Raw genomic sequence first — 27,555 nt, 5'->3', positions numbered from 1 at the left:
GTATATATATATATATCACTCTCTCTTTGTTTTCGCGCCGCTCACCAACAACACCCCCCCACGCACAGATATACAGGTGTGTGTGTGTTTTAGTTTTTTACGCGCGCACAGACACACACTTTTATATATAGAGCTTTTAACTCATACACTGTTTTGTTCTTTTAATTTAGAAGAATACAAGTTGAAGAGAATATTGATAATAATTTATTAAGTCTCAGATTATGAGCTTTATTATGTTTAAGGACCTAATTTTACCACAGTTTTCTTAAGCTGTACAGGTGTAAGCGTGGGGGAGAGAGAGAGAGAGAGAGAGAGAGAGAGAGAGAGAGAGAGAGAGAGAGAGAGAGAGAGAGAGAGATTATTATAATTTGAAGATCCCATGCATCATGTTTAATTGGGAAATGAAAGTATATATGGATTGGCAAAGTGGACAAAATGAGAGAGTTGTGCTGGTTCTTGGAGATTGGCCCCGGTGCCATTGAGCCAAGTGAACTATTATCCTCAAGACAGCTAAAGAGGAACATCAAATTCGACAAATCACCGGGTACCTTGCCTCCTACTTGTATATACTTAAAATAATAACGTTATTGTTTGTTTTCTTTTCTGCAACTGATATAGATATATAATTTTTTTTTGTTTATATATAAATATATGTATTTGGAAGTATATATATGTTGGTTAGTTTGGTAAAAGCCTACAAATGAATACAACTTGAACTTGGGGATAAAGTCAATGACTCAATGAGATAAGTAGCAAGCAATAGCTATATAGCATTAGCCTGCATCAACTCCAAGATCCTTGTTTGATTCTTTGCTCATTAGTCTTTCTAATCCAATATTATGTTAATCTGCGGCAAGCATGCCCTAGACACCCTTGATTTAAGTGTTGTTACCGGCTCATCATACTCCCAAAGATTATATGTCTTCAACTTTATTCATTTTTAAATGTACTTTCTCCCCCCAAAAAAATTGCATGTCTAAATTCGGTTTTTTTTCCTTTCCTTTTTTATTTCTGTACGTGAATGCAAGAACTAGGAGTAATGTGGTTAAGTGTGTGTAAGTTTTTGTTTTTGTTTTATGATGGAGAGATTACACCAATTGGCGAGTCTTAAAAAAAAGAAAAAAAGAGAGGGTTTAGGAGGATGATGAGCCGGTTTTCTCTTGTAATTCTCAAAAAAATTTGTTGAATTTGTTAGGTGGTCTAGTTTTTCTAGGAGAGAGTTATGGTGGTTAGCGGCCAGGTTTTATTCTTGATGTAACTGACTTGATCTAGAACAACTTAAACAGTAAATAGGGATTTTTAGACAACTTATTCGCGATTTATTCTCTCCAAATCGTTTCATTTATAAAGCAGACTTTGGTCACTTACGAAGCTTTACTCATGTCTGTTGTATTACTAATCGAGATGGCTCTCTATATATTTTTTCAATTGATCTAATAAAATATTATCACTTTTTTTTTTCGCTGAAAAATACTATCGCTTGTTTGGTAAAAAGGAAAGAACAAGATAATGGGATTAGAACATGTCAAAATTAAAAGGGACAAAACAACAATTTCATTGTGCCAAGAATATGAATTGAAGTTCCAAATTTATTGCAGGGATGACCCTAAAAGTTGAGAAAACATAAATTAAGGGGGAAGAAAACCACGCACCCATATCATGTTTGGGTATTTAATCCCCAAAAAAGGTAAATAAAATAATAACAGAACGAGATCTATTGTGAAAAGAAGGGCCACCTCCAGAGCTCCACACGACTTCGAAGCAGATAGCTATGGCTTTATTATTGTGTCGGTATTAATGTGCGTGTGTGTTTCTCTGCTGTTTGCTCAGAATTTCATGGCCGTGACCCATAATTTAAACCCTTCTCTACCATCCCTTATACTATAAAACTAATCATAATTAATTAATATTAATCTTAATTTAGAAACTATCACAAGCTTCTCTTTGAAGCAAGAGATGTTGGTCTCTCTCTCTTTCTCTCTCTCTCTCTCTCTCTCTCACACACACACACACACACTTGTAATGTAATCTTCATTTTCTAGAGGCGGACAGTTTAAAGCAATAAAGAAGGAAAACAATCCCGTTATAGTTACTTTCACCTTTGGAATTGGAACGACAGTGTTTAAGAAACATATGAAGAAAGATCACTTCTTCCTTCCTACGACTTGTAGTTCAAAGTTCAAACAGCAGAGGTAGCTAGCTAGCATCATATTCGCATGCCTGCAAACTTATATTAAGAATTGCAGTCCCAGTCAGATAAAGTTAATTATCTTTTTCTTGCCAATGCCAAACCTGCACAGCACTTAATTATACAGTTTATATTGAAAAGAACAAAAAACAGTTGAAAATGATAAAAATCTGGTGATCAGTGTAAAGAAGTGCGGGCAAGGTGTGCAATGATGTTGGGAGAAGAACACCTGGACTGGACTGGACTGGACTGCCATTTGTTTCTGCAACCTAAGCTAAGCTACCTAGTATCTTTTACCATCTGAAACATCAATAGAAACTTTTAATTTCAAAATTTATTAAAATAAAAACGTTGTAAGTTGTGAGTACGTAACGTTCGTTTATGCATACTTGAACTTGATATTATAATATTAATTTAGTACAATATCCCTGCAGCGTAGAAAAGGTTTTGGGAAGACCTTCTTCATCAGAGATACAATGGCTATGGGCCATGTATGGAGATTTTGTCTCGAGACTCGACGACAGTGAGTGACCGGCTCAGGCAGTGGGCCCCGTCAACTGACACTGATATACTGTTCACGAACCGATGACCGGCGGCGTTTGCGCTTTGACGGTGACCATGGAACTGCCACGTGTGCTTCCCCATGTGGGGTGATGTGGCCTCACTTGGATTTGCAACTTAAATATTATTTACGTGCAACTTAATAATATACATATATCATATATGTTGAAGAACATGAAGTTGATTTGTAGAATTGCACTTTTGGGCAGTGGGTTTATAATTCTTCTCTGACATTGAGGGAAATGAGGAGCTTGCTTGTTAGATGAATGCATTATGCAACTGTTTGGTGCCTCAAAGCAGGGGATTTGGTAGATATTTTATTTCTATTTTTATATAAAATAATATTTACAATTGATATCTTTAATTTGGGCTAAGCTAGTTAGTAAATGGGTTTGGTTAGAAATTAGAATAAAGGGTTTTCAATTTCCAAAAGCCCAAAAATTAGGAGTATGTATGAGTGTGCGAAGGGATTTGGTAGAGAAAAAACTCAATGTCATTAACTACAACATACGACCAAGAGCAAGACTGGTTATATATAGTTTCTTTGTTTTGGGTTGTCGAAAACTCATCAAATCTACAAAAATAAGCTAGGTTGCAATTAAGCTTGTATATAGCTATAGTTTTCGCAGGTAAATCAAAACACAAGAAGACAGAAACTGAAGTTGTTTATGTTATTGTCCGGGTCAGTTCATGAGTACTTGTAATCAGTTCATGAGTACTTGTAATTACTTATATAATGCATATATATATTGGATATCGAAACAGTTTTTGATATCTCTAATTTTTTGCAAAAATAATCTATGAATATAGACTTAAAAAATGAAAAGAAAATATATATACCAGAGTTTAGTTTTTGAGCCAACAAATTAACAAAAAGAATTTAACAAAGCTATGTGGAAACTCGATGGAGTGGAGTGCATGAGAGCCTTTCGTCTTGTACGATTAAGTGCTCTTTTCAGTGAATATTAAGTACGCAATTAGACAATGATTACTGGTTAATAATGATCTGAACCATCATTATTAAAGAGTGATTTGGAATTTGGATTATTGATGGACATGTTCTCCTTTGCTTTGCTGCAGCAAACAGCAAACAGCAAACAGCAAACAGCAAACAGCAGCTTCAATACGACACGCACCTAATATCCACCAAAAAGTCTTTAGTGGAAGTCAATGTCATGGTCTTTCTCATCAGCATTCAGCAGCCTGCCTTCAAGCCTTGTCTGTCTTCAAGTCTTCAAGTCCAAGTACATGAAATGAATTAAGATTAGGTAATTAAATGGTTTAAATCAATCTAAAAATAATGAACCAGATTTTCAGGGACCATGCTCACCCCCACTCGTGGGCACGACCCTTTTGCCGGATTTTATTTTAATCTTCAGTTTAAGTTAGGCTTTCAACTCAGATCCTTTGCGTTCATAAAGATTCGACACGTGTAATTTCATATTAAACATATATTGTGATATGATATGCAACATGGGTCACCATGTCCTTTTGATTTTTATGTTACAAAGCTTATTTTATTATATGACACCTAAAGTTCAATGGCCATATATATATATATATATATATATATATATATATTTTGTTTTTATGGGGAAGTTGAACGTATTAAATTGCTTTTGGCATTCCCAGGCATTGTTGTTCTTCATTTGTGACTTTCTGGCCTTCTTCATATCTTTTGGGTGGTGTGGTCTAATTTCCATAAGCTATTTTTAATTATGAGTTTATAAGAAACAAATCTTTTTTACTATTACCAAAATTAAGATCCCACGACAGAGTAAACGATCGAGGTATCATTAAAATCAGATTCAGTTAATGGGGTATAGTTTAATTTAAAAAGAATTTTGACTTGCAGACAATAAATTTCAAGTTAGAATTCCTACAACATCATAATTGTATATATGTGAGAAATTTCATTCATTTATAGTTTAGACTATTAATTATACTAATTTTTTTTTAAAGTTAAAAAAAACCAGATTAAATACAAAACTTTATTTATGTATTTATAAATTTTAACCAATAATAAATAATCTTATAATAGCTCTCGGGCACATTGATAGAGAATCAATCAAGATTGATCTAAGGTTTCTTCCGAGGCTGTGATCTTGCGACCGTTGAAGAGTTGAGCGGGCAAATTGGTAGATCTGTTATTAATGCTATGCCGATAAGTTTGACTTTTACCCACCGACATGGCTACTTTAATCTTTGAGTGGGGAGGACGTGGGGATTTTCCTCTGTTGTTTTTTGTACATACTTTTCGAAATTACAATGAACTGTTTTAGAATGTTTTATTACTTTTGCAAACTCAAATAACTCATACAAAGGCATCGAGGTCTCAACTCAAGGATGTAAAAACAGGTTGGTCCAGCCTTACCTAAACCTGGGATTTTAGATTTTGGTTTGGGCTTTGCTCGAGCCTAAAGGGCTCTGAAGAGATTAGGACCAAGTTAGGCTGAAGAGACCTGGAAAGGCCTAATGTGCAGGCAAGCTCAACTTACATTTTTCTTTACTTCTATTCGGGACATTAGTAAATATGAGAGTCGGGCCTGTTTGAATCCATCAACACACCCACTTCACCATAGCCCCCTCATTGGAGAAGCTCCGGATTGCATGATCGCGGGGTCATTTGAAGAAAGAAAGTGGAAACTACTAGGCAAACAGTTGAGGGGATGAAGTAATTGATCAATCACTGCAAGTGGACAAGAAAAGTCAGACTTGTGTCTGAAGCCTGGATATGCACATTGTCTTCATTATTACATTATTTTGTGATGCCATCAGTTTTCTATTAAGCGAGAATTTTGATATACTTGTAAATTTACCAAAACAAGTTATTGTAGAATCTAAGACCACCCTTCGGTTGTCTGGCCTCGCTCATGGTGAAGTTTATTTTGCAAGGACTTTTCTAGATGTATAGTCTATAGAGAAACTGCAAATCTTTCCCGACAAATATGGCCAATTTAGATTCAATGATGACCAGAATTGTAGTAATTTCAATGCGAAGGTTCTTGATCCTGATGGTAAAGTTTCGTCAGCTCAAATTTCCAACAAACAATATGAACGAAACAACAGTGGGGAGGCTATTCATTGTTCTAAAGATCACCATTATGATTATCCATACAAACAATAGGAAAGCAACATGTGTTGACTTTTCTTTTTTAATACTGGGGACATGTTATGGAACTCTTCTTTAGTCCATTTTAGGATTAAAGAGACATCCCTCATACACAACTAAAACCACGGGAAAGAAGATATAAGGGCCTTCCTATCGCACATACCAAACCTCATTTTAGCCCATGGCATATTTCTGGGTCCAGCTCCTTGCTGTCGTCTCATATTTATTCCTGTCTGTCTTGTACATGTGGGCAATCTCCGGCACCAATGGATCATCGGGATTCGGATCCGTCAACAGAGAACAGATGGAAAGCAAAACCTGATCAAGAAAACGAACACTATGATAACTTACAATATAAACAGACCAGTTCGAGTGAGAATTGTTTCTAATGAACATCCTAAAAGAAATCCATATCAAAGCTGACTACATTTGTGAGGAAATGTATTTCCAAGGAATGACTCTTATAGCAGTTTAAAATCAACAGGCTCTGCGTGCAGTGATAAGTCACAGCCACTTTTCCAGAATGATAACATCACAACTGTCACTCCTCTAACTTCTAAAATATAGACGTCTCAAATTTTCTATTTTGGAGCTTGGCTATTAGAGCAAACCTTGGAAATAGTTAGAGCAGGACTCCACTGCTCCTTCAAGATGTCAAGGCAAATGCTCCCATTGCTGTTTATGTTTGGGTGGAATACTTTTGTTCTAAATGCCACCTACAAAAACCATCAACTTATCAGCAAGGGAGAAAACGAGAGAACGAGAATTAAATTATCAGAAAAACGACACAAAGTATTGAATGATGACACAGAGAATGCAATGGTATTTCTGCTATATGCAGGAAAAACGTCCACAACAGCCTTCTTAATTCTTATTGTAATTTATACAAGTACACAACCCCAAATACTCTCCGTCTTCTGGAAAGTATGAGTCCTGCATTAGTTTCTTGCAGTGCAATAACTGAAAATGTGAAGGGCAATGATAATGGTTGTCCCAGGTAAAAGTGCTGGTGGTGGTTGAGGAGGTGGTAGTGGTAGAAGAAGAAAACTTACTTAATTACTAAAAAAAGTTTAAAATATGGGTATTCAAGGTAGTAGGTCCGCCGAGTATGGAAGAAAGAAGAAGATGAGTCTGACAAACTTGGTATCTTACCATAAGGAGATCAATTAAAGTTCAAACCCCAGTCAAACTTCATCACACCATCGGTAAAAGTATTCAAGGAGAGAAAACGAATTGTGTGGACCACTGAAGTTCAGAGATAAAGAAACAAACTTCATTCTTAAAATTGGAATGTTAGTACCTTCGGTGGCTTAAAGGGATAATCTGGAGGAAAATGAATAGTAACTAGGAAAACACCCCCAGCATAAGGACTGTCTGGGGGACCCATTATTGTTGCCTGCCAGTGGAACATGTCTTCAGCAACGGGACCTGCAACATCGCCAAAGAAAACAAGGCCAGAAATTAATGAAATAATACAAATATTTATGGAAAATGGAGCAGGATTTATACAGATTGCTTTAAAAAAGTCTCAGTTCAAATAACACAAGAAAGCTCTTGAATGAACATCATCTGTCCTTGAAACAACACTATATATGAGTAAAAATGTGTATCTTCTGAGGGCAATCTGCATAACTATAAAACAAACAACAAAGCATAGAAAAATATATTTTAGTCACTTCCTATATGCAGTACAAGAAGGGTAATAAAGCTTTTGAATGCTTATGGTCATGCAGAGCAAAGTTCAAAATTTAAACCAGTTGGTAGTATGTAAAGCCTCTGACCAGACTGGATAATCCAGCTGCAGACAACGTCACAATCTGAACATCTGACCAGGTAGCCAAGCTGGACCAATAGAATCCATTACAATTTGGAAAGGGTGAAAATATTATAAATAAATTTTAGCTAGCTAAACATGCTTTTTGACTTGATTGTCCAGATGGGAATGCCAAAACCATGGTTCACGAATGGTGCAAGAGCAATTGCGAGAACATTAGTCAAATGCAAGTTACAACGGTTAAGAGCACATCGATTCGTGTATATTTTGTAGATAATGATGGTTTGCACAATTTTTCATGCCAAGATATGAACACAGGTCTTTAGACACCTAAAGGAAAAACCTTCCAAGTTTCATAGCACCCTCCTTACAGGAAGGCAATTATATGATGAAAAGCACCTAGTGTATAATCATTATTCATTAATTATCTAAAACATATGGTAGGAACAAACCCAAATTACCCAGAGACACACCCACAATTCTCATCTCAGCACAGGCGACACATCAATGTACAGGATCAAACACGAATTATGAGTGACATGAGGGCTTATACTAATTCTGATCGCAGGTTCGCTTTCCTATGTGAAGTAACTATGCACAAACTGATGAAATAAGTAAAATTACCAATGTTATTGTTGGAAGTCATATTTCAGTTTTCAGTATATGCTTCTTAGCATCAACTACAAAAAATTGACCCAGGAATTTGTCCTTACGAATTTTGCAACATACCAAAATTACAATATTAAACTATCCCAGATAATTCACTGCAAATCACCAACCATCCATAAGCACCAACTGATCACACTCAACAGAATCATTTGGAATGGAAAGTGGTAAATTAAAGCTGAAATTTCATGCCAACATCGACACATAGATTCAAAATTTACGAGGCAAACAACCCAGAATTCAAGAAAAAGACCAAAATTCAGAACAGGAAATGAATTCATAAGCAGGAAAATGTGATTACCGGCGCTGCATGATGTAGGAGGATCCTTCTGCAAATCTTTGAGTTCCTTCAAGATCCGTTTGGAGGCCATTTGCGAAACCCTATTTCCAATATCCAAAATCACCATCTCAGATCAAAAATAAAAACCAAAACCATGCACAACAACCAGCACCTAAAAATAATTTAAATTTCAGCGAAGAGATCGTACCTGATAGGAAGAGTTACAGAGAGAAACGAAGACAGAGATCGTCCTCCTTCCTACGTGAACAATGAATCGAAGAAGAAATGAAGAAAGAGATGGAAAATGGAAATTGGGGAAGGCGGATTGTGAATGTGTTTTGATGAAATGGAACGACTTTTATAAAAACCGCTCTGTAATCGACCTGTTGCTGCTGATTGGCTTAAATTCTATTCCCTCTGTCTGGGTCCCACTTGGCGTTTCCTTTACGATAATCTTTCTCTTTCTTCTTTTCTTTTCCCTTTTTTTTCCGGTTGGTTTTTGTTTTTGTTTTTGTTTTTGGCGCCGAAAGTCACCGCGGAATCGAATATAGCTTTTGCGTCAAGGTGATTTCATTTGGGACACCAAAGCGACGTCGTTTCCCGCTTCCCCCAGGCGCGTTCAAGGACTTGGTCTTTCTGTTGGCTGCTGCCATTGTTTAAAAGTTACAACGCCGGCGGTCAACCACACGGTCGGAGACCGACGATTGAGTGGGCCCAATATCCAATGTGTGTGATTAAATTTATTTATTTATAAATTTCATCTCAAGTAAATTATATAGATGGATCATTAATTAAATAAAAAAAGAAGAAAAAGTAAATCATATAATAATTCAAATAATGAATCTATTTAATTTTCTTAAATTTAAGTCAGGATTTTATTCTGTTAGATGACAGTTGTCCTACACGTTATATACTGCGATCCACCAGCTAGAAAGTAGACGGTGATTACGAGGGGAAATCCTAGCCCACTTGCTGTTATCTGATGGACGGTCGATATGCATCTGGGTCCCGCAGTGCCGACGTCTCAGATCACCTACAGTCCCTAACCTGATCGCAGAAGAGCACACGCTTCCCATGGGACCCAATGATAGACGTTTCTAACGTGCGCCGTTGCGTAGATTGGATGATTAATAGGAGATTCTAGAATCCAACTCACCGATTACAACACCCCCGCTGCACATGGTGCGCAGCGCACACCCGGAGCAAGTTAGCATCTACCACCCTCACGCCACCTCACTCCGCGTCGCTTACCGTGTCTGAGTCGCCGTAACGACGCCTGAAAATGCAGCGGTTGAAGGTTCCGAAGCGGGTCCAGGTGGACGAATCCCCAACGGAGATTCCCAAATACGATGTGGCGGAAGATGAAGAGGGGAACCCCTCGGAAGCCCTAGGCCGCCAAAACGACAACGGAGAAGATAATGGCGGAATTAGAAATAGCAACGTCACTGAAGATCAGGAGCCCTTCATGGGGGTCAAGGTCCGAAGAAAAGCTTCGTTTCGCAGAGAATACAAAGGAGACTACATCGACGTCCGTTCCAATCCGTACTTGATGAAAATCTTGCAGAAACAAGGTCTCGCCTTTCATAATGTTTTCAATTTTGCTATCTGTTCGGTAAATCAAACATCAATTTTTCATTTTGCCTTCTTTTTGGGTATTGAATTGGAAGTTTTGGTTCGGAAGATAGATGTTTGGTTGTGTAAAGATAATGTAGCATTGGTAATCATTCTTATTTGAGAACTTAAGAGAATTTAAGCATTTTCTTGTGCCTAATGGAGTTACTTGATTGAATTCCATTGCATTGAATTTTTCAGGTGACAAGGAGGTTCTGTTTGCCGATAAAGTTTTGAAGTTTACTGCTTCTGGGAAGATGAAGCGGCGCATTTTGATGATCACTGACTTTGCCATCTACATTGTTGACCCAGAGGCCGATGCACTGAAACGGAGGATAGCCCTTGCAGCTGTAGAGAGGATGTGCTTGAGTGAACTAAGTGATAACTTTTTCGCAATTATCATTCCAACTGAGTATGATGTACTCATGGCTAGTACTCGCAAGACTGAAATCGTTACTGTCTTAGTTGAAGCTACTAAGAGTGCTTCTGATTACGAACTTGAAGTTTGTTTCTCTAACAGGTAATGCAAATTTGTGCTTCTTATTATGTGTTTTCATGGCTTCTCTTGTTTACTCTTTAGTATACCAAATCCACCTCCCCACTTTCCTGTTAGACGGCTAATTAGGAATCTCAGATCGATTGCATATGCGTTGGTTATTATCAGCAATGTTCATTTGTAGCTTATATATGCATATCTGGATATGCATGCATCAATAGGTAGCCACATTGGGTATCTTGGAAAAGTTTATGCAGACAAAAATTTTGTTTTTTATTTTCTATTGGACTATCTTCTTGATATCTGTCACACCTACGACCATTGGGAGAGAGTCAATGGATTCATTTCTGAGTGCAGCATATAACCCCATTGCTACCACTTGTTAGATGCTGTGAGATGGGAATATGAGCTTTACTTTTTGAGAAGGGGATATGTGGGATATTGCATATGTGGTGGTTTCTATGTAAGTTAGCTTTATTCTGGAAAAATAAAGTGAAAGGTGTTGCTTGTTTGGATGGATGCTCGTTCTTAGAATCTTCATGATATAAGATAGTACCTTCAGTGTAATGGTTGAAAGCATCCTTCTTAGGAGAGTTTACTTTTCCTTTTCAGTTCTTTTTCCGGTGGACGACAATTACTATTGTTTTAATGTTGCGGACTACATTAGCGTTGTAGCCGTATATGCGAAATCTCTTTCTATTGCAATATTTTTACCCTTTGAGTTACATTGAAATTGTTCTTTCGTATGTTTTACCCTTTTTGCAGTTTTGAGTATAATGCAACTGCAGAATTCGTGAAGGAGGTTCAATTTGAGGAAGTTGAAGGTCTGGTACCCTTTTGCTCTAGGATTTTACCACTTCCAAATTATTTGCCCAACTATTTGCTATTAACTCCGGTAAATGATTTCACTGGATTATGGGACCCTGAATCCTTTCTGTTTATATGAATTTCAGGGGGTGTTAAAACAAGAATTTTGAAGAAGTGATTGCAGATTATACGTCCCATCCGTTGTTTCTTAGAATGTGCAGGGATCAGCTCTGTTCATTGTAAAGATGAATGATTCTTTATCTATTGCATGCTAAGTTTCTGCTCAGCATCATGCCCGACCCCATTGGGAAAATGTTGTCTTTATTCTCATTTCAGTGTGATTCTTATACCAAAAAAGATACGTGTATTTTTCAGACCTCACCTCACCAGTTTAATCTGGATGTATGAAATCATTGATAAGCCAATGCCATTGTATGTAGATTTCAAAATGGATCTATAATTGTTTGCAAGTGCAGACGTTGCCTTTTGTACAGGTCTCTTATTTCTTTTCCCATTGATCAGTGATTCTGCGTGTTGGAAAATTTGTAAGGCCCCTATGCGTGATTCTACTGGAAAAACTTGATTTGCCAAGAAAAGAATTCCAAAAGGAAGATTAATTAGATAGGTTTAAGAAGATGACAAAAAAGCAGGTTATGAGTGTATCCATCAATTAGATAGGTTTAAGAACATCAATATACTATACGTTATGGAACCGCAACCTATAATTCTGCATATGCTCTCCCTCCATTTTCAAGCAGAGACAGTGATTGGTTTTACTAATGAGCAAAGACCCTTAAATTGAATATCACGTTCATCACAACCAAGCCCAGACAAATTGTACAATAGTCAAAGAACCAACTACAACAGGTTGTTCAACTAATTTCAGCACTAGCTGTCATAGATTCGAACGAATTTCAATTGAATTTGAAAGATAAAAATAAATTTATATTATAATAACTAACAACTTGACTATGTAGAATGAATTTCACTGTGGCTGAGAGGAGGATCCTATCTCGGCCGTAGGAGGTGGAGGTGTTAAGACTGGGGTAGATATTCCTGATGAGGATGGTGGATTTCCAGTGTTGACTTGACGAATTTCCTCCACCCTTTTAACCACATCCGGCATGCTTGGTCGTTGCTCCGGCATTCTAGCCACGCAAGACATTCCTATTTGCAACATCTCTACCATTTCCTCCTCTATGTTTGGATACCTCAAGAGCTCTACATCAAACACTTCTGCTGTCCATTCCTCCCTGACCACAGAGTTCACCCACCTTACCAAGTGGATAACTTCTTCACCACCTGTTGTGTGTATGGGGCTTTTTCCAGTGAGGAGCTCAAGTATCAGGACCCCGAAACTGTAGACATCGGATGCATGGGAAGACTTTCGAGTGTCTGTCACTTCTGGGGATCTGTATCCACCAGCACGCGCTGCGGGCGGGGGCATTGGGCTCATCAGTGTTGCCAAACCAATGTCACACACACAACCATATCCTTGAGAGTTGAGGAAAATGTTTGAGGCCTTTATGTTTCCATGGACAAGTTTTCCACCATTCTGTGTGTGGATATGAGCAATGCCTCTGGCTGCACCAATTGCTATTCTTAGTCGAGTCTCCCAGTCTAGTGGCGTCCTGCCCTCTCCTCTTTTAGCTGCAAGATTAAAGATGCATAAACACCATTATAAACACTGAACATAACTAAAAATCATCTGATGCAAATGAGTCAAAAAGAACAAAAAAATGTAAGAGTGCTTTTGTTATACCGTGTAACAATGAAGAGGCACTCCCCTGCTCATAATAATCATACACAACAAGCTTCTCATCCTTGGAATAGTAATATGCCCTTAGAGCAGCTATATTCTCATGCCTGATACTTCCTACAATCTCCATTTGCTGCTCAAATTCCTTCTTTCCAACACTCACTTCCTTCAACCTCTTCACCACAACAGTAGTTGCATCTTCCAAAGCAGCCTTGTATGTTGTCCCAAAGGTTCCTTTACCAAGCACCTCAGCAGATGCCCTCAGCAAGTCCTCCAGATCAAATGCAAGATTAGAACCCTCAAAGAAGGAAAGCCTATTATTCTTGTCATGTTTCTCAGAAACTCCTTTATTTGAAAAGATTTCTTTCTTCTTCTGTGGTTTTTCAACTGGCCCATTTTCACCTTCTTTATTGGTGCAGCAAATAATCATCACAATAGCAATTACAACAAACCCCAGAACACATCCACCAATCACAATACCTAGTATTGCAGGTTCACCAAGGTTTGTTTTTTTTCTTGGTTGAGCATTAGGTGGTTGAACTGGAAGAGCTGGAGGAAGGGCCCATTGTGATGAAAGACCGTTACCTGAAAAGGCCCAACCTGGAAATCTTTGGAGAGACTGAGGCACATTCCCTGTGAGATTATTGTTAGCTAAATCAAGCTGTTGCAAACTAGGAAGATTGAGATCAGGAATTTCACCCGAAAGCGAATTGTTGGCAAGATTCAGAACTGTGAGGTGAGTCAAACTTGAAATTGAGGAAGGGATTTTCCCACTAAATGCATTGTTTGAGAGATTCATGACAGTAAGATTCTTCCAAGGTGAAAAATCTAAAGGCAATGGGCCGGAGAAGTTGTTGAATTGAAGATAAAGGGAGGTTAAGTTTTCAAGTTTAGAAAAATCAGAAGGGAATGGACCTGTTAAACTATTCAACCTGAGACTGAGAACCTGAAGGGCAGATAGGCGGCTGAGAGTGTTGGGTGGGATTGGACCATGTAAAGCAGCTCCAGGCAAATGGAGCTCTATTATTCTGGACTGGTCTTCGCTACAAATCACTCCAGTCCAGTTTTTGCACACAGAAGAGTTATCATTCCATTTGATAGAGTTTGAGTGAGAAATATTGTGAAGGAAATCTAGCAAAGCTTGCTTATCTTCAACTGGGTCCGCAGTGGCATGCAAGAAAATGGTTCCAATCAACAAAACGAACAAAAGCTCTACTTTCTTGTCCATCTTCTCCTGCAGGCAAAGCACAGACTGATTTCTTGATCCCAACCACACATGAATTTGGATAAATGAAATTCAAAAACTTATCATGAGAAACATTATAAACTGTGTATGAGCTGTGGTCATAGTAGGCAGAGCAGCCTAATTTCTGAAAGTACTGCTAATAAGTTTGACTTCATTAAACGCTTTAAATTTGAAGATCCAGTCAATAAAAGCAGCTGTTAAGTTTGAATTAGGAGAAAGAGAAGTGTATACTTTCCTTGTTTCACCAACTCTGTTAGGTTGCCAAGAAAATCTCTCACAAATTGTACTTTTTTTAAATTCCCATCACTTTCACATAAACCCAACAATGTTCGAGCTAGCATATACAGAGAAACCATACACAGCTATAATCAAAAGACAAATTAAAAAAAAACTTACTTGTGGCTTCAGATCACACCATAGGCATCCCAAAAATAAACCAACAATCAGCCTATCTTGATATCTTCCCCTTGCTGCTTCCTGCAACAAAAGTTTTTAGTATTGGGTCATTTCATTTGGGCACACAACATTGATTGCTGCTGTGGTTTCAGAGACAGAGAGTCACAGAGGTAAATGGGCAAATGGGTAACCTGCAATGATGGTGGTGATGATGGAGATGAGCTGGGCTTGCTTGCCGAAGCAGCATGGCCACATGCAGAGAGGTTAGGAAGCCATAAATAAGATAATCATTATTGATGGGAAGAAAGCCAATGGAGAAAAAGCTTGTTGCTTTATTTTATAGCGCACGAACAGGAGGGTGCATGTGGATTTGGAGAAGACCAAGAGATAAGGAAAGCCAAGAAGAAGCTCAAAAATGTTAAAACAATTATATTGTTTTTGGGTCTAACGCTGGTGCAGTTGTTGAGCTCGAGAATTTGTTTTCCTCTTCTTTTTTTCTAGCGAGAGGAAGCTAACAAACTAGGTTTTCTTTCTAGTTTTCTATATTGTCTTTTTGTTCTAATTACGTACCAAAAGGAAATTTGTTCCTTACCTTTTTTTAATTTGAAAATTTGGCCATATTTCTGTCACTATTCTGTGAGGTAATGATGTGTAGATAGACAAGAACTCAAGTAAAATGAATATGATATTAGATAGTCAAAATGCTTCTCAAACCTAATCCCAAAATCATGATTTGACTTTTATTATTGCTTTAGTGAGAGATTTGCCAAATAAGAACCAAGCAAAGCAAGAAATCGAGTGAAATTTAACAACTATCAAAGTTCCAAACATGTTTAAAAAGTTTGCGTAAGTTTTTTCTCTTAAAGAATTTTGAAAGGAATTACTCGAAACTCAAAAAGGCTTGAGAAGGCTTGAATGATACTCAAAAGAATCTCGAATGACTGAGCTGTTTTCAACTACTCTAGGCTCTTTTCAAAATCTTCCAGTGAATTTACGCACTTCCGTTTGTGTTGTAGTTCTCATAAATTCACATAATCTCAAGTTGGTATTATCGGTGCGATTTTCAAGTTAAGAGTAATTATCTTTGACTTCCTATTAAATGGTTAAGGCCCCCAATCAATGGTTCTAACCTTTGCACCGGTCACCTAATCTCCATTCCATTGGATACTTCACAACCACCGAAAGTGGCGCGAAAATTGCTCTTAGGCCGACCGAAGTACCAATCAAAGGTGGCCCTTCGCAAGATGCTGCCACGTAGGTTGTTGGGGGGGAAAAGAACGACCAATGTGGGACTTCAGATATAGAGTGCACGAGTGTACTGAGACCAATCGAAGCTATTAATTTCTTTTTACTAGAACTGCCTACTGGTCAATAATTAGTAATTTGGCATCCAAAGGTTACAATCAATGGGCTCACCTGCTGGCTGCTATTATTATATATTTTTTATTTTTCCTTTCAAAATCCTGCCTAACTCAAAGAAATAGGTTTTGCTATATTGGATATATAAATATATTTTTTTTTTTGGGTCTGAAATTCATATTGGATGTTATTTACACTAAATCATCGAGGCATCTAATGTTATAGGAAAAAAAAAAACTATTCGCAATAAATAATAAATTAATATGGTGATAAGGATCATTTCATATGATGAAAACGAAAAAAAAGAAGATCGGATCGTGTAATCATGTGATTGGCTGGAAGCAATGATTTTATTTTGTCTTTCTTTTCTCTTTGGGTGCTGAACTCGGAGCATAAGGTGACCGCGATATATCGCCAAAGAAACCCAAAAAGGTAACAAATAAAAATGAAAAGTCGGAAAAACAAAAAGAACGAGAAAAGAGAGGATAAAGAAGAAAGACCGGAAACACACTCCGAGTGATACAAAAAAAGAACCATACGCCTCCAAAATATCGCGATAAATGAAAAACCCTAAAAAATCTGCCGCCTCCGTTTTTCTCTCCGTCGAGAAGGACCAATCTCTTTCTCTCTGTAAGTTCCTTAAATGTCTCGCTATTTCTCTTTTTCAATTGCTTCCTGCATTTCAACCATTTTCAAATATTTGTTTTTCGTTTCTATTTGTCGTTGAGGAATTGAATTTTAGATTTGGAATTTGGAATCTTAGATGTGGAACTTTGAATTCCTTTGTCTGGTCACTCAGATATGGGGGTGAACACAGAAGCTCTGGTATTTTACAGTGCTTTCCGTTCGCCGGAGGCATCTTCTTCCCGAAAAACTTTCGCCGGAAAATAATTTCATTTTCTTTTGAGCTTGTTGGGTTCCAATTTATACATTAGATGTTGAATTTCGAAAGCCAATTTGGAAGTATGCACATTTATATAGTGGCTGATGATACTAATCATAAGATTAATTCTAACCAATTTGGTAAAAAATGTAAAATGCGAGGTCTGTAAGCTGGAAAGAGAAATGAGAACCACATGAAATCTAAATGAATGAAATAATGAGGATTTGGATAAGTCTGCAGACTTTGTGGGAGTTAATATCAGGGGTTTTTGGTTTTAAGGGATTAAAGTTTACAAATTTCTGTGTTGGAAGGAAGAACAATTGAACCCAAACTTGTAAGAAACTTGTAAGGATTCTTGTTATATGTTAAATTGCATCCACAAAATTTTCTTCTTTTTTGACCTTTATGAAATTTATGTAATTGAACAGGCGCAGAGACGTGAAAATCAGCTACTCACTGCTGAGTTTTACTTTGCTCCCTCTGTAGGTTGACGTACAGCGCCGAAGAGAAGAGAAGAAGTAAGTTCAGCATTATGATTTCACTTTTCTTTTCTTTTCATGGATTCTATTTATATCATCAACAAGCCCATGATTGAGTACAATGCTAACCAACTTGCATTTTCATTTGTTAAATCTACCGTGTCCTTGCATTATTGCATTCAGTTATTTCTCTCAGAATGGCTTCTGCTGCAATTTACATATTTTTAGATGAATTCAAATGTTGATATTACTTTTCAAAGTGAATCAACCTTACATGATAAGTTTGTTTTGATAGAAGATCATGTAGAAACTACTGCCGTATAAATGAAATGGTTTCGTGCTTACCTTGTAGCAGTGGTTCGAGAAAAAGATGTTTGTTGGGAATATGCTGAGAAATTAGATGGAAACAAGGTGAGATGCAAATTTTGTCAGAGAGTTCTGAATGGTGGCATTAGTAGATTGAAGCATCATCTATCTCGACTTCCCAGTAAGGGTGTAAATCCATGTAGTAAAGTGAGAGATGATGTTACTGATAGAGTGAGGACCATAATAGCATCAAAGGAGGAGGTCAAAGAAACTTCCAGTGGTAAAAAGCAAAAGTTAGTAGAAGTCAAATCTCCTGGAAATGTCTCAGCTAGTAAAGCTCTCATGTCTTTCGATACACCGACTCCAATTCAGAAAGTTTTCCCTAATGTCACTCCAATGGTCCCTCCCCCCTTGAATAACCAGGAGAATGCAGAGAGAAATATTGCTCTGTTCTTTTTTGAGAACAAGCTTGACTTCAGTATAGCTCGTTCTTCATCCTATCAGCTAATGATTGATGCCATAGAAAAGTGTGGTCCTGGATTTATAGGTCCATCTGCAGAAACTCTGAAGACTACATGGCTGGAAAGGATCAAGTCTGAAATGAGCCTACAGTCAAAAGATATTGAAAAAGAGTGGACTACCACAGGTTGTACTATCATTGCCGATACATGGACCGACAACAAGTCGAGAGCTTTGATTAACTTTTTGGTTTCATCACCCTCACGGACCTTTTTTCATAAGTCCGTGGATGCATCTGCATATTTCAAGAACACAAAATGCCTTGCTGATTTATTTGATTCTGTCATACAAGATTTTGGCCCAGAAAATGTTGTGCAGATCATCATGGATAGTAGTTTCAACTACACCGGGGTTGCGAACCATATTTTGCAGAATTATGCAACCATTTTCGTGTCTCCTTGTGCATCTCAGTGTTTAAATCTTATTTTAGAGGAATTCTCAAAGGTGGATTGGGTGAACAGATGTATCTTACAAGCACAAACCATTTCAAAGTTCATATACAACAATGCCTCGATGCTTGATCTGATGAAAAAGTTCACTGGGGGGCAGGAACTCATTAGAACTGGCATCACAAAGTCTGTTTCGAACTTCCTTTCCTTGCAATCTCTGTTGAAGCAAAGGTCAAGGTTGAAGCACATGTTCAACAGCCCAGAGTACTGCACTAACTCCTCTTATGCAAATAAAACACAGAGCATTTCATGTATTTCCATTGTGGAGGACAATGATTTCTGGAGGGCAGTGGAAGAAAGTGTGGCCATCTCTGAGCCATTTCTCAAAGTGTTGAGGGAAGTATCTGGAGGGAAACCTTCTGTGGGTTTTATATATGAGCTAATGACCAGGGCTAAGGAATCAATAAGGACATACTATATAATGGATGAGAACAAGTGCAAGACATTCTTAGATATAGTAGATAGAAAGTGGCGGGATCAACTCCATTCACCTCTACATGCAGCCGCAGCATTTTTGAACCCTGGCATCCAATATAATCCAGAAATAAAATTTCTTACATCTATAAAGGAGGACTTTTTTAAAGTTCTGGAGAAGCTACTCCCCATGCCTGAAATGAGACGTGACATTACTAGTCAAATATTCACATTTACAAAGGCAACTGGGATGTTTGGTTGTAGCCTAGCAATGGAAGCAAGAGATGTAGTTTCACCTGGTAAGTATACAGTTCAAAATTATAAGCATTTCGGTATGTGCACATGTATAGACACATACGAGAATCATATTGCATCACACATCTGTAATCTGCATCAGGCAGTCCTTGTATAGACACATCATACATATGAGAATCATGTTGCATCCTCTAAATCTACCTCCACTGGAACCAGAAGTTGGATTTTCGACTGGCTAAAGTTGTCCAACTAGTGTTCATTCATGCTTTGCATACGAGAGAATGGTGTTTTCTTATGTTTGTTTGCCCTATTTATTTCTTGGATCTGAAAACTTGTAACTCAATGTAGGGCTTTGGTGGGAACAATATGGCGATTCTGCACCTGTTTTGCAACGAGTTGCCATCAGAATACTCAGCCAAGTTTGCAGCAGTTTCATGTTCGAGAGGCATTGGAGTGCATTCCAGCAAATTCACTCGGAGAAGCGCAACAAGATTGATAGAGAAACACTGAACGACCTTGTCTACATAAATTACAATCTCAAGTTAGCAAGACAGACAAGAACCAAGACTTTAGAAGCTGATCCAATTCAATTCGATGATATTGACATGACTTCGGAGTGGGTAGAGGAGAGTGATAATCCGAGCCCAACGCAATGGCTTGACCGTTTCGGTTCTGCTCTGGATGGGAGTGACTTGAATACAAGACAGTTTAACGCTGCCATATTTGGTTCAAATGACCACATCTTTGGTTTATGACTATGAAAATCCTCAAACACCAAATCCTGTGTCTTTATAGTGATCAGTGTCCTTTCTTGATGTTGTGATTGCCTTGTATCTAATCCTTGACATGCACTTTTGTAACTTTGTAGATTGAATAGTTGTAGACTTGTAGTTTAGTCTCTAAGAAATAATATTTCTTTTTCTTTTTCTTTCATCATGAAGATAAATATTGCAACAAGTTAAAAGACGAATTTTGTATCGATATTGTCAATAGTGTATCCGTAGCGTGCAGGTGTGAAATTATGTTATTTTTCATGTTTTTTCTTGTAGTGATTTTTGAAACGACGTGTCGTTGGAAACATTGATTGCTTCAAGTAAAATCCGAATGGAAATGTCGTTGGTAGCCCCCGCGTAATAAAACGCGCAAGCAAGAGCTTTCTTCTCTTTCTTCTCAAACAAGAACTTCACTTTCTCTTGACCCAAAAAAAGAAAAGAAAGAACTTCACTTTCTCTCTCCTCTGTGAATTGAATCTGTGATATCTTGGCGATAATGGACTACGATTACAGGACCAGGTCCGGTTCGCCATACGACTCTCATGTCTACCGTCCTGCCACGTCATCAGCGCCGTCTAGTCATCCGATGTACGGACCTCCATCGTCGTCGTCTATGTACCCTCGGGTGGGTCAACAGGGGCAAACGGCGGCTCCTCCTCCGTACGCTCACTCAGGCCGTCCCCTTCCCCACCACCAAACCACAACTCCTTCCTCTTCTTCTTCTTGTAAGTTGTAAGCCAACCCATGATCCAATTTTCCCCAAACTGATCGAAATGTTTGCTTAGGGTTTTTTTTAATTGTGGCATCTTATCGTTGCTTTTCTGTTGCTAAAAATTTCAGCCGGATTGGGCATTCGAGTTACTATAAAACCAGAGTATCGGATCACTCCTCCGGTAAGCTTGGCGCTTTAATTGTTGTTTGTCATGTAAACTGTAAAAGATTCAATCTTTCTTTTTAGAAAGTTATATCAATGCATTTCTGCCTCATGTTCATGGTTATTGCTTATTGGGCAAATTTCTGAGCTGCGTTCTGAATGCAATTATGTAGAATTGGGAAATTTCAGTCAGTGAACGTTTTCTTGAAGATCGAACTTTGTGTTTCCAAAAGATATTATCTGATAAAATTGGGTTTGGCCTTGATTGCTCTTTTTCAGCCTACTTTTTCATTTCAAGTTGGAGATATACCCCGCAGCAGTTTCCAATTCGATTTTGATTTTGAGAGGAAAGTCTTGGCTGAATTAGAAAAGGAAACTCAGAATTGGGCCAAGCTTGGGCTGGAAAACCCTCCCCAAAGGCCTGTGGAATCACCATCTTCATCCGTATGTCATTTTCTCTTTCACATTTGATAGTTCTCTTTTTTTGTAAATGTAGCTGGTGACTTTTACGTTCTTCATCAATTCATTGTGCAAGTCTTGTAAATGAATGCAAATCAAACATGAATTACTTATAGAAATAGTTTTTCCGTGTGTCAAATCTGTCATTAATATACAAAAAGGCCACTATTACAAAGTTGTTTTTGAATTCTTTATCGTTTCAGTTGAGAATGATGTTTCTTGGCTGGATTTGTTGAAATTACCTTTGTGCATATTATTGTTATTGCAGGGTTCTGTTGCAGATCCCATTGTCAGCAAATACATTGCTTCAGGTCTCAGCCGAGAAGCAGTTCCTCTTGCCGTAGCAAATTATGGAGACAATCCTACTAAGGTGCTTTCTTGAGCTCTCTGTCTATACGCATTAAGCTTGATTAACTATAGCAAGTTCAGAGGGTGCTGGTAGTTATGATCTCAAATTTAGCTGTTTAAGTGCAAGACTGTTTTTATTTCTGTCTTCTAGGTTCGAGAATTTGCCAAATCATTCACCCAACTTCGAGAGATGGGATTTGCATCAAACGATGTTGCCGAAGCCCTAATCATGTATGAAAATGACACGGACAAGGCAGTGGCACATTTTCTCAACAGTTCATCATGAGACATTCATGAAACATTATTCTTGTATTTACCCTTATAATAGTGTGATGCTATCTTTCTTGCGAAAGTTAGGTTTCAGATTTTTTGGCTTTCCTACACTGATTGTAAAAAAATTATTGTTTTTGGCTTTACATATGGTGATAATTGTAATTTGGTCAGAGCTTTTCATATTATGTTGCTTATGTTTGAGTTAAATATCAATAATTGGAAACGCACAGCATTTTATATTTATAAATCGGTCAATTTCCTTGTCAAATTAATGGTAATCATCAAATAAGATTTATGATTTTTCAACGCTGCCAAGGAACTTGGCCAAAGAGAACAAGAATAGCTTACGAATTCAACTGAATAAGAATACAACCAACCATCTTTGATTATCATTCTAGAGATGAGAAACTTTTCCAAAGTTATGTGGTATTATTAATCGATAAAAAAAAAACACAAATTTCTATTTCTTTGAATAAAGAATGATAACCCAAGGACAAGAAAAGCATGCTAACGAACGCCCTATATTATTCTTTCCGAATTTGTATAATTGAAATCTATACAGCTCGGTTCTTCTAAGCATGATTTGTCGAAATCCCATCTTCCCCATCTGCAGTGTCCCATTTCATCTGATGGGCAAGACGCCCAGAATCAACTATCAATTTGAGCTAGGATTTTTCCTCCAATCTCTTCCACATCATGCAGGCTGGAAACATCACTAAGGGATGCGAAAATATCTCTCAGACCTTCTCTCTGCCTCTGGTTGATATTTTCGCACACGACCTCAAAAGCAAATCGAATCAAACACCCGCACAAATAGCTCCTGAGAGAACAAAGGTTTATGTTAACAAATCACCTTGGGGAGGTAATAAAATGAATTGTAAGCGGGCTCATAAATTCTGATGTGGTTGTGTGTGTGTGTGTGAGAGAGTAAGTCAGAGAGGGAGAGAGAGAGAGAGACCTCCCGTCCAAGAAGAGCAGCAAAATTTGGCTTCATCCACATGTTTAACATCAATCCCAATAAACCAAGACCCGACACTGATATCATCATGCGCATAGGTACGGAGTATACCTCTGCAGAGTCAATTCAACAAAATTCAGTCATTGCTCTGCATAGTGATGGTGCAAATGATGGAACCAGTTCATCGGAGAAGAAACTCACCTATTGATTGAAACAAATTTGGCCAAAGCTTGAGATATGACGTACATCTCACCTGAAGCGTGGCGGAAATATCTGTTGGATGCAGAAACTTGGTTTTCAGTTTAAAGGGGGAGCTTGAAATAAGTTGCATGCTGAAATACGTTGTAGTGACACTTACGATTTTTTATCGCCAAACTTCCACCATTCTGGTTCATACCATTTTTGGCTCCTGAAAAAGACCAGCGAGCACAAATATGAGACATTAGGTGATCTTTCAATTCACATTTACCTTTTATCTTGTTAACACGTTACATATACTCACGGCTCAGAGAAAACTTCGCCCGATTTCATGCACCCCATATAAACACGAGGTTTGTCTAAATGAGTTGCGAGTGTAGCTCCTAGAGCATCTGGCCAGAAATGAAAAAAGGATAAGCATACAAATGCAAACTGAAAAATGAGTCCATCTAATAAATGTTAATACTAACCAATATTTACATAAACATCATCATTGACTTTGGAGTAAAACTCAGCATTCCATTCTTCAGCAGCATGAGCGAAGAACAGTTTAGCCTTCTTTGGGAACTCTTCAGGTGCCTCTAAATGGGTATCCTGCCAACAATGGGAGTGGAAATAATCACAATACTGAAGCTAACATCTCCATATGCCAAACGCACATGCAAGCATGCATGTACACCAAATTAAAGGAAGTTACTTCATTCAGTGACCAGTAAAACGTACAAGAATAATGAAGTCCTTAGTCTGCCTGTTTTCATTGTCAATGGCTCTGTCCAAACTATCCCCATGATTTGCACTGCAGGACAACATATCATCCGATGAAGGGCTCTAACCAACTATCATTGTATGTTTGGCATGGAGCATTACAGAATTAAAGAAAAACAATGAAAAGTAAACCTTCTTCCAATTACAAATCGTGCGATTATTCCCTTTTCATTCTCCATTTTTTTCAAGGCAGCACCTGTAAATTAACATGCAAATTTTAAAAAACCTCCAAAACAAAAAATGATAACCTTCAATGCGCTTACTAGAACTAAAACATTGAACAGGAACATTGCACAACATTCCACATGATCTGTTATCAACTTATCATTCAAGAATTTATATACAAGACCAAATCATATGTGTGCCACATTAAAAAGAAAAATAAATTTAACTGTAACAAAAACAGAAAATAGTTGAGCCCAAAGAAAGATTAGTGCATTACCTGTTCCCATCCACGCCTTACGAATTGCATCTCTATTGTTTTTGCGACCAAAGGTTGTAAAAATTCCAATCACCACTAGTGGCCTTCTCTTATAATCAGTTCCATTAATCTCTGTGGAGCGCATTGAAGTAAAACCCTCCTGTCTAGCTCCAGCCAACTCCATCTCAAGAGCTGATAGTTTCTTATGCTGTTCCCTAGCAACCGAAAGCCCACATCAGAACCATAGATTCATATGTAAACTAAGAATCATAAATAAAAAATTCCATCAGAAATCTTCAATTAAACCAGATAACAAATGACTACATCTTACCTGCAGGCTATGATCTTCAATGTATCATCCACTGATATGACAGATCGCCCCTATAAAAATCACACAAAAAACAGTTTCCAGTGGTAAACTCAATTAGTCCTCCTGAGTAGTTCAACTAGCTATACAAGTATACATCTGAGTTCGAACAAGTATAGAAAGGCACTTCATATTGGCGAAATAAGAAAAAATCATCCATATGGATTGCGGTTGGTGTTAGGCAATAATAGTTCAAACTGGTGTTGCCTCAAGTCAAATGTGAATTTTGACTCAAAAACCAAATTTGCCCACATGCCTGAATCAATTGGGAAAAGAGAAAAAGAAAAGAACCGAAATTTCAATCTTAAATACAAAACTAAGACATACCCACCTGCCCAATAATCCTATCGAGTTCTTTGATCAAATAAACCCTGTTCTCCGAATCCTGCCACAGCCTACATCCCAAAATTAATATCAGAAAGTCCCCAGATCAAAGAAAAAGGGAGGGAATCATATGGGTCGAATTTTCTGCAAAATCAAATGAGGTGCAAAAGAGAAGAGAAGAGAGAAGAGAGCAAACCGGCCAGCCACATAGATGGAAGCGAAGGTGGCGAACATGGAGACCAAGAGCGTCGGAATCCGGGATCGGAAAACACGAGCACTCGATGCCCTGCCCTGCATTTTGTCTACCATTGTGATTGATTGTGGTCTCAATCTGTTTCCAATTTGAGTGCACAACGGCGCAAGGTTGACAGTTTTCAGTTGATAGAACAGTAAGCATAGAGTATATATTGGCTGTTCTATGAGCTCGGTGAAAACGATGGATTTGGGTTGGCTTACATTGCCCGAAACAGATCTGCAATTTGACCCCAGTCTAGATTTTTTAATGTCAGAAAAAGAAAAATCATATACTGTTTTTATTTGTCTTCCTTTTTTAGCAGTTCTTCCCTGTTTAGCTGATGGATTCAGATTGTGAGAATGGTGGGTATGTTGCTTCGGTATGAAGTGAGTGTTGTGGTGGTTGCGGACGATATGACTTTAGTGTTTGGGTTTCAGCGCCACCGCCTAAAGTTGCAACCTTTTCTAATTTCTTTTCCGAATGCATACTTGCATACATTACAATCGATAATGAATGTCACATTCAGCCTTCTACTTTATATTTCATTTTATTTTTTGAGATCATTATTTAATTAAGGATATTTTCGGAAATTTTGAATGTTACTAAGCCTTTTACTGATGGACACCTGGATCCGTGATGGTTCAACCCCAAGGCCCAACATGGCTATTTTCAGAGCGGAGAGAGGTTCTTTTGTTTGAGCCTACATATAGTCCTATCCTATCTCTTGAGCTCCATGCAAATGCGGGATTTTATAGTTGTATAATGTTATTGGGCCTACTTCGACCGAAAAAAAGAACTTCACGGCAACGCAGCCCAAGCCGATATGATTATTTTAATTTCTGGTTGATCGTTGCCCAAGTTTCTTTTTTTTCCGCAAAAAATAGACATTACAACCCGAAAATTCTCGGACACACATACTCAATGAGGTCAGAAAAGAAAACATGCACTATATGTAAAGGAAGTCCAACTTTCCGCGTAGGAAAGGGACAACCCATGACCTAAGTTGGCTAAGGCATCAACCAAGAAATTTATTCTCTGAAAACATGTCTTATCTTGATGGAATCGCAAAAGGAGCTCAAGTGCCATACATCATGAATTAACATGTTGTAGACGCACAGAGTCAATAGTGAGCTTAGAGTCATCAAAATTTTTTTCCAACCACGCTGAACCGCATGCGCCCAGCCACCTGACCATCACTATCTCTTTCTCATAAGCATTGGATCTTGTGCTTTGTTTGGAATATATACTAGTGTAGTAGACAGAACATCAGATTCACAATATTATTGAATTTCCATGCACGCATCTTTTTTATTCTATTTATTATTGATGTATTCAAAAGATTGAAGAAAGTTGAGTTTCCGTCTCAAAATTAATTGATAATAAAAGAGTAGTTTAACTTCTTATAAATTCTTACTAGGTTGTTTAATTTTTTTAATTAATATAGAATATTTTTACTTTTATATTCTCACATGAACTAATCTTTTAAATATTCACAATGCAATGCGACATTATTGAACTCACAACATAAGCATGTCTCTCATAAAGCTATAGATAAATGTACGTAACTTGTTTTTGGATGAACATGCAACTTCCTAAATGTTTACGTAACTTCTTCTTTGTCATTTACCCAGTAATTGACTATAATATTAATATACGTTTTTTGTTTGGGTTGTCCATAATTGACTAATAATAATGAGTGGATTAGTTAGTGCAACTTATAATTATAGTGCAAGCCACAAAGGCAAAACGCCAATTTAATCGTGCCAAAGGGACTCTACCATTGCTTTTGTTGGCCCAGAGCCACAGAGAAAAAAAGAAAAGTAAGAACAAAGATTAGATGGTGATGATTTTTAGTCTTCAAATTGTCGCATAAAGATAAGAGAGATGCATTTTCTAAACTCGTCCATGTGATTCAGCAATGGAAAATGATGATAAAGATGATGGTGATGCGTATCTAAAAGTCCAATCTTTATTTGGTAAGTAAGTAAAATCCAGTACAA

At 37.7% G+C, this 27,555-nt stretch overlaps 6 protein-coding genes across 14 annotated transcripts; 3 read left to right on the top strand and 3 right to left on the bottom strand.

Moving 5' to 3' along the window:
* Window positions 5,762-8,964, bottom strand: LOC18784904 (ubiquitin-conjugating enzyme E2 10). Of its 2 annotated transcripts, none has more exons than XM_007218468.2 (5): window positions 8,790-8,964; window positions 8,603-8,682; window positions 7,162-7,289; window positions 6,473-6,577; window positions 5,762-6,179 (listed from the first exon to the last, which is right to left on the bottom strand). In XM_007218468.2, the coding sequence occupies exons 2-5, from the start codon at window positions 8,670-8,672 to the stop codon at window positions 6,036-6,038; spliced, it is 447 nt and encodes a 148-aa protein (XP_007218530.1). In that variant the 5' UTR covers window positions 8,673-8,682; window positions 8,790-8,964; the 3' UTR covers window positions 5,762-6,035. The 2 variants fall into 2 exon arrangements, with proteins under 2 accessions (XP_007218530.1, XP_020413411.1); XM_020557822.1 differs by lacking the exon at window positions 8,790-8,964 and adding an exon at window positions 7,616-7,703.
* LOC18786974 (myosin ID heavy chain) lies at window positions 9,665-12,004 on the top strand. Its single transcript, XM_007218246.2, has 4 exons — window positions 9,665-10,152; window positions 10,394-10,712; window positions 11,454-11,512; window positions 11,642-12,004. The coding sequence occupies exons 1-4, from the start codon at window positions 9,864-9,866 to the stop codon at window positions 11,671-11,673; spliced, it is 699 nt and encodes a 232-aa protein (XP_007218308.1). The 5' UTR covers window positions 9,665-9,863; the 3' UTR covers window positions 11,674-12,004.
* LOC18785413 (probable inactive receptor kinase At4g23740) lies at window positions 12,243-15,455 on the bottom strand. Of its 4 annotated transcripts, none has more exons than XM_007220371.2 (4): window positions 15,088-15,455; window positions 14,897-14,977; window positions 13,258-14,506; window positions 12,243-13,145 (listed from the first exon to the last, which is right to left on the bottom strand). In XM_007220371.2, exons 3-4 carry the CDS (start codon window positions 14,480-14,482, stop codon window positions 12,481-12,483), a joined length of 1,890 nt encoding a protein of 629 aa, XP_007220433.1. In that variant the 5' UTR covers window positions 14,483-14,506; window positions 14,897-14,977; window positions 15,088-15,455; the 3' UTR covers window positions 12,243-12,480. The 4 variants fall into 4 exon arrangements, with proteins under 4 accessions (XP_007220433.1, XP_007220432.1, XP_020413408.1 ...); XM_007220370.2 differs by having other exon boundaries at window positions 13,258-14,488; window positions 15,088-15,453; XM_020557819.1 differs by having other exon boundaries at window positions 13,258-14,488; window positions 14,897-15,453.
* LOC18784948 lies at window positions 16,495-20,579 on the top strand. Of its 5 annotated transcripts, XM_020556827.1 has the most exons (5): window positions 16,495-16,885; window positions 17,418-17,472; window positions 17,567-17,656; window positions 17,973-19,604; window positions 19,909-20,406. In XM_020556827.1, coding segments are annotated over exons 3-5 (2,040 nt in total). In that variant the 5' UTR covers window positions 16,495-16,885; window positions 17,418-17,472; window positions 17,567-17,655; the 3' UTR covers window positions 20,316-20,406. The 5 variants fall into 5 exon arrangements, with proteins under 5 accessions (XP_020412416.1, XP_020412413.1, XP_020412417.1 ...); XM_020556824.1 differs by lacking the exon at window positions 17,418-17,472 and having other exon boundaries at window positions 17,913-19,604; window positions 19,909-20,579; XM_020556828.1 differs by lacking the exon at window positions 17,418-17,472 and having other exon boundaries at window positions 17,625-17,656.
* Window positions 20,694-22,494, top strand: LOC18787545. The gene is made up of 5 exons (XM_007218290.2): window positions 20,694-21,058; window positions 21,174-21,226; window positions 21,487-21,651; window positions 21,935-22,036; window positions 22,166-22,494. The coding sequence occupies exons 1-5, from the start codon at window positions 20,830-20,832 to the stop codon at window positions 22,298-22,300; spliced, it is 684 nt and encodes a 227-aa protein (XP_007218352.1). The 5' UTR covers window positions 20,694-20,829; the 3' UTR covers window positions 22,301-22,494.
* On the bottom strand, window positions 22,645-26,065 carry LOC18785442 (hydroxyproline O-galactosyltransferase HPGT1). Its single transcript, XM_007220948.2, has 12 exons — window positions 25,517-26,065; window positions 25,328-25,391; window positions 24,961-25,010; window positions 24,651-24,844; window positions 24,341-24,404; window positions 24,167-24,239; window positions 23,914-24,037; window positions 23,748-23,835; window positions 23,604-23,654; window positions 23,447-23,518; window positions 23,246-23,358; window positions 22,645-23,107 (listed from the first exon to the last, which is right to left on the bottom strand). Exons 1-12 carry the CDS (start codon window positions 25,627-25,629, stop codon window positions 23,085-23,087), a joined length of 1,029 nt encoding a protein of 342 aa, XP_007221010.1. The 5' UTR covers window positions 25,630-26,065; the 3' UTR covers window positions 22,645-23,084.

This window comes from Prunus persica, chromosome G2, assembly GCF_000346465.2.
Source record: "Prunus persica cultivar Lovell chromosome G2, Prunus_persica_NCBIv2, whole genome shotgun sequence".
Taxonomy (NCBI): domain Eukaryota; kingdom Viridiplantae; phylum Streptophyta; class Magnoliopsida; order Rosales; family Rosaceae; genus Prunus; species Prunus persica.
Note: the sequence above shows the minus strand (reverse complement) of the source record. Positions and strands in the feature narration are given on the sequence as shown.